The sequence below is a fragment of the Rhinopithecus roxellana genome, chromosome 1 (genome assembly GCF_007565055.1).
Source record: "Rhinopithecus roxellana isolate Shanxi Qingling chromosome 1, ASM756505v1, whole genome shotgun sequence".
Classification (NCBI taxonomy): domain Eukaryota; kingdom Metazoa; phylum Chordata; class Mammalia; order Primates; family Cercopithecidae; genus Rhinopithecus; species Rhinopithecus roxellana.
This window is the reverse complement of record NC_044549.1, coordinates 101,812,300-101,827,107: the sequence shown is the minus strand read 5'-3', so window position 1 is coordinate 101,827,107 and position 14,808 is coordinate 101,812,300. Positions and strand designations below refer to the sequence as shown.

The 14,808-nt window shown below is 40.1% G+C and overlaps 1 protein-coding gene across 5 annotated transcripts in view; it reads left to right on the top strand.

Moving 5' to 3' along the window:
- Positions 1-517: 517 nt before the first annotated feature.
- MME (membrane metalloendopeptidase) overlaps positions 518-14,808 on the top strand; it is a 91,170-nt gene continuing 76,879 nt past the window's right edge. The window contains exons 1-4 of one of the 5 annotated variants that reach the window (XM_010371541.2): positions 1,081-1,329; positions 2,878-2,924; positions 5,007-5,176; positions 5,905-5,940. In XM_010371541.2, coding sequence (XP_010369843.2) covers positions 5,017-5,176; positions 5,905-5,940 — 196 coding nt within the window. In that variant the 5' untranslated portion in view covers positions 1,081-1,329; positions 2,878-2,924; positions 5,007-5,016. The other 4 variants (XM_030928506.1, XM_030928498.1, XM_030928503.1 and 1 more) reach the window with 4 other exon arrangements.

Genomic DNA, 14,808 nt, shown 5'->3' with positions numbered 1-14,808 from the left:
AAAAGCGGAGGGCCACTAAGAAAAAAGAAAACGAAGGATGGAGGGAGAGAGGAAATTTAAGTGAAGAAGGAAGGAAGCTTGGATTCAGGGAGGAAAGGGAGCGAGAAAGAGAGCGAAAGAAGAGCGTGAGAAGAGGCAAGCATTACAGTCTCCGGTTCACAGGAGAGAGATGGAGCCCTCATCAGCACTAGAGAGTCCCAAAGAGCCAGTGTATTGTTTTCTTGAAAGCCCCGAAGCTAAGCAATTCCGAAAACGTTTAGCAAAGCCCTTTTGGGAATGGTGAGATGACGGGTGGGGAAGATAGGACATTTTCATTGCCACCGCCCGCCCCGTCCCCCCTCCCCCCGCCCCCGTCTCCCCGGCCCCCTCACATGTAGTGACTGGATTTGGGAGACCTAGCGGAAACATTCAGGTCACCCAGGGAACTGCTCCTCTCGCTGGTCCTGCATCGGCGAGGCGGGGTGGCAGGGTGGCAGGGTGGCGGGGGGGGGGGGGGCGGGGGGGGCGGGGGGGCCGTGAGAGCGCAGAGACGCGCGGGGCGCGGAGATGTGCAAGTGGCGAAGCTTGACCGAGCGCAGACTGGAGCAGCCGCCTAACTCCTGGCGCGGGATCTGCTGAGAGGTCACGGTGAGTCTCTGCGGGTGCGGGTAGGAGGGATGCCGAGGTGCCTCGTCGCCCCCCGGCCCGGGAGGAGGCGGGTCCGGAACCTCCCCCTAGTCCGGCCTCAGCCCGGAGCCCGCGCGCCTTGGGCGGATGCACCGATTGAGCGGCGCTCGGCGGGGCACCCAGCCAGCCAGTGCCACCCGGCCCCGCGCGCTCATTGGTCGGGATGTGTCGGCTCAGCAGCCTCCAACTTCTCCCGAATCCCACTGGTGAGTCCCAGGAGAGCGAGCTGAGGGAGAAAGGTCCAAAGGGCGCGAGCGCCCAGGGCGCTGGGAGCCCGTGGGACGGGCACGGGGAGGGCAGAGCCAGCCGAGAGGAGTTGCTGCCGGGAGGTGCGCTGAGCAGGGTCCGCAGCTAAGGTCCGGCGCGATCGGAGCGCCCAGGACCCTGCGGCCGTGGAGGAGGCGTGCCCTGGGAAGGAGCCACTACTGGGACCTGAAGAGTGAGGGGAGGGAGAGGGGCCCGGAGGTTGACCTGGAGGAGGGCTCTGGAAGTCACGTCAGGTTGACTCTTCGGGTTCATTTCCATAGTTCCCTGCGGCCTCTGCCTCGGGGAATTATGTTTGGTTACCGAGATCCGCTCTACCAGATTGCACCGGGGCTGATTTGGGGGCTGGGAATTTGCCATTCTGCTGTACAGACACTGAATTTTTTTTTTAAAAGCAAGGTTTGTTTTCATTTTGGTTTCTGTCGGATTTTCTCATTTGTAACTCACTTTTCTATTTTTACTTTTCTTAACCGGAAGATCTTTTCATTATCCCACCTCTTCATCTTGCTTTTAACCTGATTTCCTATTACATAATTTATGCTTAAATCTCACAAGGGTTGGTCGGTGCGGGGTTGGGGTGTCCTTTTGTAGATGAAAGTTTAAGACTTCTTACTTAACTGATTTCAATCTGTTTGTACTGTTTCAAAATAAGGGTAATTGCAATCAAATATCCCTCTTTAGCCTCTTGATCAAGTCGATTCCTCCCCCATGTATGATTCGAATGACAGTTTTATTAAACTGAAAACTAGTACCTGACTTGCAGCGTCAGCATTTGGAAACTGCTTATCGGCAAATCGACTGTATGAAGCCGTGTAACTTCATGCCCTGCCATTTTTGTGGGTTCCAGCACTTTAAAAAATTGGTAATTTCTTGGACTTAACGCTGTGTCTTTGGTTGTAGAGCAGCACTAACCAGGAGAGTAACATAGTTGGCACTTTGTGTCCAGAACTCCGTATTTCAGGCTGGGAAACACGTAATTAATGTCTGGGAAACAAGAAGATGATTATCCTGAGTACCTCTGTCCTCAGCTTCTGCAGACACAGTCTAAATATGCAAACTGTTTCTCCTTCTTCCTGTGCCTCAGTTTCCATAATACAAACTGTAATTGCAAAGCACAGCTTCAGGAACCTGCAGATATAAGTTAATGTTATAATGTACTATGAAGATGAAAATTGCTTAGCTAAGTCTAAGTCTGTAAGTCTATGAGGTTTCCTTTTTAACAAATCAGTTATTCAGGTTTTCTGCTTTGACTATCTGATATAGTTATGCTTATGCTCAGCTGGTATAAGAATTGCTGCTTTACATTGCTTTGAAATTCAGCTTACACTTAAAATAGTAATTTATTCTCTTGGTAATGTCGAGCTGAAGTTTGCAGGTTCTTGTTATCTTAGACCTCGTAATTCTCTATTCTCGTCTGTGGCAGTGTCCACTTTTCCGTTTAAACTTTTTATTTAACACATCTTCAGTTGAAGTGAAATATTTTAAGAATACAGGTGTGTTTTTGCATACCCTGCTTTACATGGGATTACAAGCATCAACTTTTTTTTTTTATTATTCTTTTGTTTACTTGTCCCCCTTACTCTTCTCTTAAATGAGATTGGGTGTGGTTAAGTTGGATATTCAGGTATCTGGGGGTTAGTCATATGCTCCACAGTGAGATTCCAGATACTGTCCCCTGATTTCTTAAAGAAAAATAGTGAACCTTCCAGAATTAACTGGAAATGAATGACAAAGTTAATTAGGAGATTAAACTTGCATCATATCTGCTTTCGCTCAATGCTTTTGAAAAAACGTTACTAAGAGCAAAAGACTTCCTTTAAGAATTTACAGAGCATTTACAAGAGGGGGAGATGGAGGAAGACCTTGTAGATTATTCAAAGATTATATTGTTTTGATGCAGCTTCTCTCACTGTCTTCATTTCTCTGTAACTGTTTCTGCAAACTTAGGTGCTGAACCATTAAGAGCCCAGCTGCTTCAGTACGCAGTCTTAAGGGTAAGGAGAAGCCAAGGGAAAGTAACTTACAGGGAGAAACAAATGCTTATCCACTAGTTTTACTACACCACAAGGCGTGGAGTTGCCACAGAGCACCTGTAATTTAGCCCTGAGGCTGCCCTGGTTCACCTCTTCACTTTACAGGGACAGTGACTGCCATTTCTAAGGAAGAACTAAAAAAACAAACAAACAACAAAAAACGTCATTTTGTACCAGTAAAACATTTCTCTACATTGCCTTCTGAAATATGCAGGGGAACAATATTCAGGAAAGGGAAATACTTTAGCAAATGTGCTTAATATTCAGATGTTCTTTAGGACAGTCATGAAACATCGGGAGACTGGGAGACTTATTATTGTTTACCTCTCTGTAAGGTGTCCAAAGTATTATTAAATTTGTTCCCATCTTTTATTTGCCCAACCAATACACTATTAAAATAGGACTACAATCAATGCAATTCCATATCATAACCCCAGGGGTGGTGAGACTAAGCCAGCATGCCTTACATAACCATTAAGTAAGACATTTTAACATTCAGATACATTACATTCCACTTTTATTGAGCAGACACAGTTTTCATTGTCTAATAAAATATTTTTATTTGATAGTCTGTCCTTGCTTATAGCCTCATGTAATCAAGGGGACAGCATGTTTAAGACTTTGTATCCAGAACCTTAAGGTCTAGTTGTGGTTCGCTTATTAATAATTCACTGGGAAGGGTAATTTCTAGTTTTCTGCTGGGTCTCCCCACCACACTTCAAATGTAAAATATGTTTCTTCTTTCTCCTATGCCTCAGTTTCCACAAAACACACCTTTAGAGAATTGTGTGTATTCAACAAAGATCTTTAACTATAAGAGCATTTCTGAGCCGTCCCTGCATCCAGGGACCAAATTCTCAGAGCAGTTTGTATTGAGCTATAAACAGCTAATCTGTCAGTTTAAGATGTTCTTTTATACAGTCATGCAGCAAAATGGAAATTGTGTGTTCTAATCCTTGGAAACAGACTGATAAACTGTCACTAGGCCCCTGATAAAGTTTAATATTTAGGCTTATACCCCCTTATTTTTCCCCCTAAATTTCTACAATAAGATCTAAATTAGCTTTTACTGCATGATGATACAGCTTTATTTTCAACAATGACCGAGTGTGTTCTTTCCAAAGAATATTGACTCGTTGTGTAGTCTTAAACACATTGTCTGACTTCTCTGTGCCCCAGTTTCCCAATTCTTTATTCTCTTCTGTGGCAGTGTCCACTTTTTGGTTTAAAGTTGTTAACAAATCTCCAGTTGAGGTGAAAGATTTTAAGAATACAGGTATGTTTTTGCATACCCTGCTTTACACAGGACTGCAAGTATCAACTTGGTAACTTTTTGTATTGTTTTGTTTACTTGTCCCTTTTACTCCCCTCTTAAATGGGATTGGGTGTGGTTAAGCTGGATATTCAGGTATCTTTTGGTACAGTGAGTGACCATTTTCAGTATGTTGTCTAACCAGTTAATAGATACCAGTATCAGTAGTAGTAGTAATTTTGAACTGTAAAAATAAAAGTTGTCTTTATGACTAAAATAAACTACCTCATGTGTTCATTCCTTTTGGTGTTTATCTATATTAATATTTCAAGTTATTGCTTAGTCAAAACCTCAAGGTATTAGTCATTGGTTTTTGAGCTTATAAAGAAAGCCACTGGAGCAAGATATAAAATTAACCTTTGATGTTAGTCCAGAGTTCAAAAGGGTGAGTTTAAAACTTTCTTAATGGTAGTATAGCAATTATTTGCTTAAAAACTGCTGAATTAATCCTACTTGAGTATTTAACCAAGTCTTACTGTCTAATTTTGCTGAGATTTTCAGTGATATATCAAAACAAAACAAAACAACAGCAACAAAAAACAAAAGGTTGTGATTGAGACCTGTCGAATTCATTTGACTCTATATTCTTTGCATTCAGCAACAAAATTTTGACTTCTCAACAGCAAAATCATATTTCTATTTTAAAATGACTGAACCTTTTTACTTTTATCCAGTCACATTACGCATTTGGACATTTTCTTTTTTATCATTAGCATTTTCATTTTTTGCAGATTTTAGGTGATGGGCAGATCAGAAAGTCAGATGGATATAACTGATATCAATACTCCAAAACCAAAGAAGAAACAGCAATGGACCCCGCTGGAGATCAGCCTCTCGGTCCTTGTCCTGCTCCTCACCATCATAGCTGTGACAATGATCGCGCTCTATGCAACCTACGATGGTGAGTTACTCCCACACCTGTGCATCCATAAATGCAAAAGAGAAGGAAATCTTCCTCCATGCTTTTACCGTCTATCTAACAAATGTGTTAGGGATAGAGGCACTTAAAGACTGACAAAGAGATTCATTTAAAAAATGTAACATCAGTATGTCAAAACAGTTAACTTTGAAGTACAGTGCCTCTTATGTTTGAGCTGTTATTAATTGCAAGTATATTTAGTGTGCTCGTGCTTACTTATGAGGAATCTCAAGTATGGTTTTATTTGATTAAAATATACACAATTTTATGGCCAGCTTTAGTAACAGTCATTAGTCAGTTTTTGTTGTGTCATTGAAATTCTAAAGGGCTTCACAGGAATTTAACAAATTTAATTTGAGTCTTGGAAGTTTTTCAAAACTAGGATTAAAAAAGATTGATTGTTTAATGGTTAAAAAAATGATTACCAAGCAAAAACAACTGATTATTTCAATTTAATAGGCCTAGAGCTTAGTTGGTAGAGAAGATATAATAACACATTCTTCTTCATAATCAAAATTTTAAATTTAGATTTTACCTATTTTATTTTCTTATATATTTTTCTAACCACTGGCAATGATATATAATGCTCAGTTTTTAGTTCTTGCTTTAAGAAATTGCTTATTTAATCTGCAGTTTTTAAAAGAACAAAAGAAAAACACATTTAAAAATGTGCGTTGCCAGTATTTATGCATATTGTCTCCTTTTTCTAGATGGTATTTGCAAGTCATCAGACTGCATAAAATCAGGTAAGAAATGGTTTTTACATGTAATAGTTATACAACTGATGTATAATATCGAAAATTAAATGCTAATCTTAGTTTGCTTTGTTTACACTTTTATTCATTATAGATCAATTATTTATGTGTCTGGCTCTATAATCAAGGGAAATAAAATTATATTTAAGTAGTAGATTAATTAACTTGTCTACTGTGAAAAATATATTACTATTTTCAGCCCTGGGCTGTATAGCAGAGCAATAGAAAACTATTTCTTTATTTGTATGGAGCTTGCCATGCAGTTGAAGAAAGAAAATGGACACATATGAAATGGTAAGCATTGTATCATTGTGTTAAATTTCTCAATGCACCTCACTAGGTGGGTGAGAAGAAAGGAGTGAGATGTAGCATGTAAATCTAGATGGAGAAGTTAAAATTTGGGAAGAAACTTCTTTTTTTTTTTTTTTTTTTTTTGAGACAGGGTCTCACTCTGTTGCCCAGGCTGGAGTGCAGTGACATGACCTCAGCTTACTGCAACCTCTGCCTCCCAGGTTCAAGGGATTCCCCTGCCTCAGCCTCCCAAGTAGCTGGGACTACAGGTGCCCACCACCACGCCTGGCTAATTTTTGTATTTTTCGGAGAGACGGGGTTTCACCATATTGGTCAGGCTGGTCTCGAACTCCTGACCTCAGGTGATCTGCCTGCCTCGGCCTCCCAAAATGCTGGGATTACAGGCATGAGCCACTGCAGCCAGCCTTAAACTTGGGAAGAACCTTGAAGTAGGGCTGGAATTTAGATGTGGCAGTGCAGAAGAGGGAATTCCAAACACAACAGAAGTAAACTATGTTATTGAGAAGTAGTAAAAATGTACGCATGATAGAAGGGCACATTGTGGAGAACCTTGAAAATCCATGTTTAGCCTTGATATTGTAATACAGGAGAAACAGATATTTTTGAAAAGAGGAGTGACCAGGCCAAAGGTGAAAGACGATTCCGGGAATGGGAGGGATGGATTGAGTGAAAAGGAGGGCAGGCAGGTGGGGGCTGCATCTGTACTCCAAGTGTAAGCTGAAGAGGTTGGCCTGTGGTGAGATAAGGTGCTATTGAGATAATATGGAGGGAGAATTGGATGACTCAATAGAACTGACTTGCTAAATAAAATGAATGAGTTGAGAGTGATGCCAAGTTTTAAAATCCAAGGGACTAAAGAGAATGGTGGCAGCCCACACAGAAAGAGAGAGGTTATGAGGTGGATGTAGATGTGTTTGGTCTAAGCCATGGGTAACAGCCCCATGAGAATAGACAGCAGGAAGATAGAGGTGAAGTTCAAGAAGCTGGAATATGAATTTGGGATCTGTCAGTTTAAGAGTGATAGTGGAAGCCTTGGGAGTATTTGAGTTCTCAAAAGAAGAGAAGAGGTTCAAGGGCTAAACTTAAAACAACATCAATGATTCGAAGAGAAGAAAAATAAGTCCGAGCAGAAAACAGAGAAGTGTATGGAGCTATATAAATCCCATCAATTAGAGTGTGGTGAAAATGGAAGTATTTCTTCTTTCATCAAGAAGAAGGAAGGTGGTAGCTGAGGGCAGCACTTTGGGATATGAACACAATGTTTGTGGCCTTTAACAAGAGATTCTAAACCTCCTTTCTAACATCTATGTGTCTTATAAGAGATAAATAAACTGTCCCAAATAATCTGAACCATTTTCTGCTGGATTTTTTTATTTTATTTATTTATTTATTTATTTATTTATTTTTTGAGGCAGGGTCTTGCTCTGTCACCCAGGCTGGAGTGTAGTGGTGTGATCACAGCTCACTGTAACCTTGATCTCCTGGGCTCAAGGCATCCTCCCACCTAAGCCTCCTGAGTAGCTGGGACTATAGACACCTGCCACCATTCCCGGCTACGTTGTTTTTTTTTTTTTTTAAGTTTTTTTTGTAGAGACAGGGTCTCTCTATGTTGCCCAGGCTTGGTTTTGAACTCCTGAGATCAAGCAGTCCTCCTACTTGTCTTCCCAAAGTGCTGGGATTACAGGCATGAGCCACTGCACCCAGTCTTGGATATTCTTTACATGAATTTTTGTTATTCACTGAACTTTGCAAAAGAATGACGGGAAAATATCTGGCAATTCTAGGTTATAGTCTAATGTCCTGAATCTATGCTCTTTGCTTTTTTTGTGTGTTGTTTTTTGATGTTTTATTTTGCTCTGGGTCACAAGTGCAATGGCCAGACACCCTGAGATGTGATGTGGGGAGCATGAGGGAAACTTGATTTAGATGTTAGCCATTTGCTCCTCAACATGGTGCGTTTTTCTCAAAAATAAAGTTTCTTTATTCCCCAGGGAAATGACTGCACAGGTACCTTGGCTGGGGGATCTCTGTGGTCATGTGCGAAAGTCAGCATGTGTCCAAGTTGTCAAAGTTAACATTTACTTCCTCCCTGGATCCTCCTATGCTTCCTCTCTCTACCAGCTACCCTATTACATGCTCAGGCTGTCCTGTTTTGGGAAACTTCCACTCACATATTGACTACTGAGGGTTAATTCGTCTATCTACATACAACACACTTGACATGTCTCTTTGGTGTCTTAATCTATAGGTTCTCTCTTCTCTCACTATTTTTCTTTTTTCTCTTCTTTTCCTTGAATTTTATTTTTGAAGAAACTGGATTTTTTGACTAGGTAGGCATGTTTTTATAAACGACAAGTGATTTTGCCTCAGAGATCTAGGCAGGTTTTTCTTCCCAAGGAGCAATGTGACATTCAGAATCTGGAATCTTAAATGTGACTTAATGTTTCCAGATATGGTTTTTAAATAGTGTTTGGCAAGTCTCAACTCACTAAAATGTATTTAACCTGTATCCTTTAATTGCAGCTTAGAAATCAAACCAAATGTATAACACCATGCAGAATATATTTTGGCAGAGAAATGTATACAATAGAAATAACTTCAGTGGGAAACAAAGTTCCTGTATAGCTATGTATTTTTCTTCATTCTGCTCTGTTGGTTCACAAGCCATTAGAATACTTGTTCACATTGGTAGTTACTGTTCTTCCTAGGAGAATAAATAAGATGACACACAGCCTCATGGATACACTCTTCATACTCATAAACACACACACACACACACACACACACACACACACACACACACGCACACAGAGTCTTCTGCTGGTTAGGAAATCTTTCTGCCACAGAAAAATACAACTATTTCTTTTAGAAGTTGTTGCAAATTAGGAAAACCCTAGAGGAAATCTTGGATAAAAGCAAGTATTAAAGAAGACTGACAAGAGTAGACTAGATGGAAAGAAAAAGAAATAAGAAAAGAGAAGGCTGGGTGCAGTGGCTCACGCCTGTAATCCCAGCACTTTGGGAGGCTGAGGTGGGCAGATCGCCTGAGGTTGGGAGTTCAAGACCAGTCTGACCAACATGGAGAAATCCCATCTCTACTAAAAATGCAAAATTAGCCGTCTGTGGTGGTGCATGCCTGTAACCAAAGCTATTCAGGAGGCTGAGGCAGGAGAATCACTTGAATCTGGGAGGCAGATGTTGTGGTGAGCCTAGATAGCACCATTGCACCATAGCCTGGGCAACAAGAGTGAAACTCCATCTGAAAAAAAAGAAAGAGAGAGAGAGAGAGAGAGAGAGAGAGAGAGAAAGAAAGAAAGATGAAAAGAGAGATGTTGAAAAAAATATAAAATATCTTACTAGCAAGTCTATAGGTCACTTTAAGAGAGTGGGGGGTTCAAACCTGAGCTCAGAAATTCTTGAGAATGGGAAAACGAAGTATTGACACTCAGGGTGCTTACATTATGTGAAAGAGGGCCCCAACTTGAACCTTTCTCCCAGTGGAAAGGAACGTCACAGCAAATGGACTTTTCTCTTTGATCCTTTGAAGTCAAGGAATAGAAGTCAAGCCGTACCAAGACAGAAGTAAAATATTGCAGAAGGCTGTTTCAAATCTGTTTGGTGTTACGTATTTTAAATCTGAGCATCTAGGATTTAAATATTTATGACGTACATAAAATGATGTTTATGTATACTTTAAATTAACTTGCCTATATGTGTAATGCTTCAGTATAAAAGATTACACCAGACCTAAAGTAAAACAAATACCATTTAAGAAATAACATCTTAAGGCAGAGATCAAAATGCTTCAAAGTATTATTCATCACTTATTTTCCCTATAAAGTTACTTGTATGTGATTTTGCAGACTTTTCCATATAAATCTAAATCCTGAAACTGACTTCCATTGCATTGTAACCTTCCTAACTCAACTTTCAAGGAATCTTAGGCTTTAAATCAGGGTTTCTCAACTCACTATTGATATTTTTGTGCTGGAATTATTCTTTGTTGTGGGTGTTATTCTGTATATTATAGGATATTTAGCAGCATCCCTGGCCTCTACCAACTAGATGTCCAGTAGCAGTCCTCTCCTAGTTGTGACAACCAAAAAATGTCTCTAGCTATTACTAAATGTCCCCTGCAGGCAGCACAGTCACTTGTGACTGGGTACCACTGGTTTAAATGGCCTCAAGATGTATCAATGCGTCCCTCTTAATGGTAGGCAGGATAATGGCCTTTCAAAGATATTCACATTCAATTCCCAGAGCCTCTGAATATGTTGCCTTACATGACAGCATGCCTGTAATTCCAGCACTTTGGGAGGCCAAGGCAGGTGGATCACTTGAGGTCAGGAGTTCAAGACCAGCCTGGCCAACATGGTGAAACCCCATCTCTACTAAAAATTCAAAAATCCGGGCATGATGGCACGCGCCTGTAATCCCAGAGGGAGGAGAATTGCTTGAACCTGGGAGGCAAAGGTTGCAGCAAGCCAGGATTGCACCACTGCACTCCAGCCTGGACGACAAAGCAAGACTCCAAAAGAAAAAAAAAAAGACAACAGAGATTTGAGGTGTCCACAAAAGCATGTTAGAAGTGTGGTCCTAAATTATCCAGAGACCAGAGAAGCCAAGTTAAGATGTGATCGATACAGTTTACAAGAGAGAGTGGGACCACCTCCACCTGTGTAGTCACGCAGGTTGTACACTGCACATTTGTCGATGGCAGCCTTGACAGACAGGCTTGTGGAACATCAAGACCTGGATGAAACACCTCTCAGGACTGTCCACTCCTTTTATTTTAATTCTGCACATATCAAGAAAATTTTTGATGATTATTTAATTATTAATACAAGGAGAGGTGGCATTCTGTTACTTGAAAGATATTTTCAGTATGGTGAGATAATGCATAGCAGTCCCGCTCTTATCCTCTGAGGATCCCCAAGATCTCAGTGGATGCCTGACACTGGACTGAACCAGTACTGAACCCTATATATGCTATTTTTTTATATATATACCTATGATATAGTTGAATTTATAAATTAGACATAGAGATTAATAACAATAATTAATAAAAAATTGAACAATTATGACACTATTCCAGCATCACTATTCTTATGGTTTGGGGCCATTATTAAGTAAAATAGGGTTACTTGAACACAAACACTATCATCCTGCAACAGTTGATATGATAATAATGGAGAAGGCTCCTTCATGACTTTCATCACACTACTCAGAATGGTGCGTGATTTAAGACATATGAGTTGTCTGTTTCTGGAATTTTCTATTTAATATATTGGACTGTAGTTGATCTTGGGTAACTGAAACCATGGAAAGTGAAACCACAGATAAGGGGGAGACTACTGTATGCACATGCCGATTTAATGATCAGATTTGTGTGCTTTGAGCTATGACCCTTGAACTCAAATGAAACTTGCAAATGTCTGCAAGGGCCATATCATGGTGATGCCCTAGGTGGATGTATCTTGGCAACAGCTGGCCTTTTCCTGGCTGCAACAAGGCATCTCTGCTTTCTTGCCTGTTAACACCTTGAAACCTCCATGAAGAAAAACAGCACAATTAGGTAAATACAGGAAGGACTGACGGCTACCTCATGGGGGCTGCTGGCCCTGTAGCAACCTTTCAGTGTAGGAAATGAGGCTATTTCGCTATGTGATTAAGTTTGGAAAAAATCTTTCATGGAATAAGAAAGCAGCAGACATCTTAGTATGAAGACCACTGAAGCACACCTTTGTTAATTTAAATGTGGCATGTGACAATTTGTTTTGGGTGGCTTCCCTGGCACAATTCTCGTGAAAATGGTATAGGGATATTACCTTACATTTATCCGGTCAAAATTAGCATCTTTCAATCAAATCCTTTCCAAGAAAGGGAATCAATTATATGATAAATATACAAATATATAACATGTGTTTTTACTCTCCAGGGAAATTTTAAGCAAATAGTACATCATCATTTTTTAAATGAATGGTCAAGAAATTGAAAACATACATAAGTTGAATTAAGCAGTTGAAGGAAAAGAAAATTAGCAATGCCTGGTAAGCTAAGTGGTGCTCCAAAGATTTATTTTATAGCTACGGAAATTATCTACATGTAAAGGGGGTGGATACAAACTAGCTTAGGTTGGGGTGAGAACCCTGGTTTGACATTTAACATTTTAGAATAAGAGACATAGAAAAATTCCTCTGTAGTTGAAGGATCCTGCTTTGTCCTACTCATAAGCAAATCCCTGGGGTGTAGCAAGGTGCTTTCTGGTAAACCTTTGATATAATATGAAGCTCAAGTTGATAAAATAGATTAATTGAAGTAAATTGAAAAATACAGAATTTTAAAAACTGTAAGGAGAATGTTGCACAAGCATTTGAATCCTGTAAATTTTCATTCTTTAAGACCATTCAGAAAAGGAGATTTTGTCGGGGCCTGGTAGTGACTTGTTTTGATCCTATTTCTGAACTGACTGAAAACTAGAATACATTCTTTCTGTTCAAAACATCCTAGAAGGGCCACATATTAGTCAGCCCTTCTCCAGAGAACAGAACCAATGGTCTATATATATAAAGTCTCAATATCCAAAGGCTCAAGAACCTGAAGTTCTGATGTCTGAGAACAGGAGAAGGTGGATGTCCCAGTTCCAGAAAAAACAGAGAATTTCTTCTCCCGCTGCCTTTTGTTTTATCTGGGCCCTCAGCAGATTGGATGATGCTCAGCCACAATGGCGGTTGAGTGTGGGTCTTCTCTACTCCATCCACTGATTCAGATGCCACTCTCTTCCATAAACACCCTCACGGATGCACCCAGAAATAATGCTTTAGAAATAATGCTTTACCAGCTATCTGGGTATCTCTTAACCTGGTCAAGCTGACACCTAAAATTAACCACCACAGGATACAATGAAAAAGATAGTTCCAACCGGGAGTGAGGATGTGGAGAAACGGAACCATCACTCATTAATGGTAGGAATGTACATTTTAGTACACCTGGATCAACATGTTAGAAACATTTTGGAAAACAGTTCGACACTTTTTACAAAATGTTAAGTATATACTTTCCAGACAACCCAGCAATTCTACTCCTAGGTATTACTTAAAATAAATGAAAACACATATCATCACAAGGACTTCTTTGTGATTGTTCATTACAGCATTATTTATAAAAGCCAAAATATGGAAACATTCCAAATGTGTATAAACAGGTGAATAAACAAAATGCCATATAGCTATGAACTATGATATCACACAGCAATAAAAAGGAGCAAACTACTGTTATGTGCAATGGTATAGATGAACATCAAAAATATTATGCTAAGTGAAATAAGCCAGACACAAACTGCATATTGTAAAATTCAATTTGTATGAAATTTCTAAAAGAGGAAAAACTATAGGGGCAGAAGACAAATATTGATAGCCTGAGGCTGGAGATGAAGCAGGGATTGGCTGCAAATGGGCATAAGGGGACTTCTGGGGGTAATGGAAGTGTTCTAAAATTGGACTGTGACAGATTCTCAGCCTTTTGGCTAAAGATCAAGTGTAAATTGGATTATGGTGATGGTTGCACAACTGTATAAATTTACCAAAAATTAATCAGGTGAATTTTATGGTATACCAATTAATAACCCAAAGCTGTTAAAAAAAAAAAAAAAAAAAAAAGCAAATGAAAATTCACCTTCATTCTTTCCCTCATCTCTCCAATGTCCATTTTTACATTGTTATCTCATGTTTTGATCTTATGCTTGCTATCATATATTGAGTCCATTGAGCTCCATTTTTGTAGTTTACATGATTATATGTAGTTTTCAATGTCTACCAAATCTTCCCCCAAATAAACTCAAGCTTTTTAGTTTGAGTGAACCTCTATGATTTAATTATATTAGCATTATATTGATGAAAAGTCTCTGGAAATAGTAAATCAATTGGGAAGTTAAAATTATTTCAGGATTAGGTGTTGGAAGCCCTGTTTTTACCCCCTGGGGTTTCACTTACAGAGGAAGTCAAAGACATATGTGTCCAGGTGTACCAGCCATCTGGATCAAAGCCAGACCACTTGGTCTACCACAGAGCAGTTAGCAGTTCCTGCTTCTGGAAAAAATGTGTTTGTTTTTCACACGGGTGCTGTGAGATGTTTCCCTTTCACCTTAACTGACAGAAAGCCAAGAACCAAGACAGGCGCAGTGGCTCAGGTCTATAATCCCAGCACTTTGGGAGGCTGAGGCAGGTGGCTCACAAGGTCAAGAGTTCATGACCAGCCTGGCCAAGATGGTGAAACCCTGTCTCTACTAAAAATACAAAAATTAGTTGGGCGTAGTGGTGGGCACCTGTAATTCCAGCTACTCGGGAGGCTGAGGCACAAGAATTGCTTGAACCCGGGAGATGGAGTTTGCAGTGAGCTGAGATCTTGCCACTGCACTCCAGCCTGGGTGACAGAGTGAGACTCTGTCTCAAAAAAAAGGAAAGTCAAGAGCCAAATTTGAATTAACTTGAAATTATAGGACTTCTTTGTATAAACTTGCTTCATCAGCTTTATTCCTGTTCCTCTTTT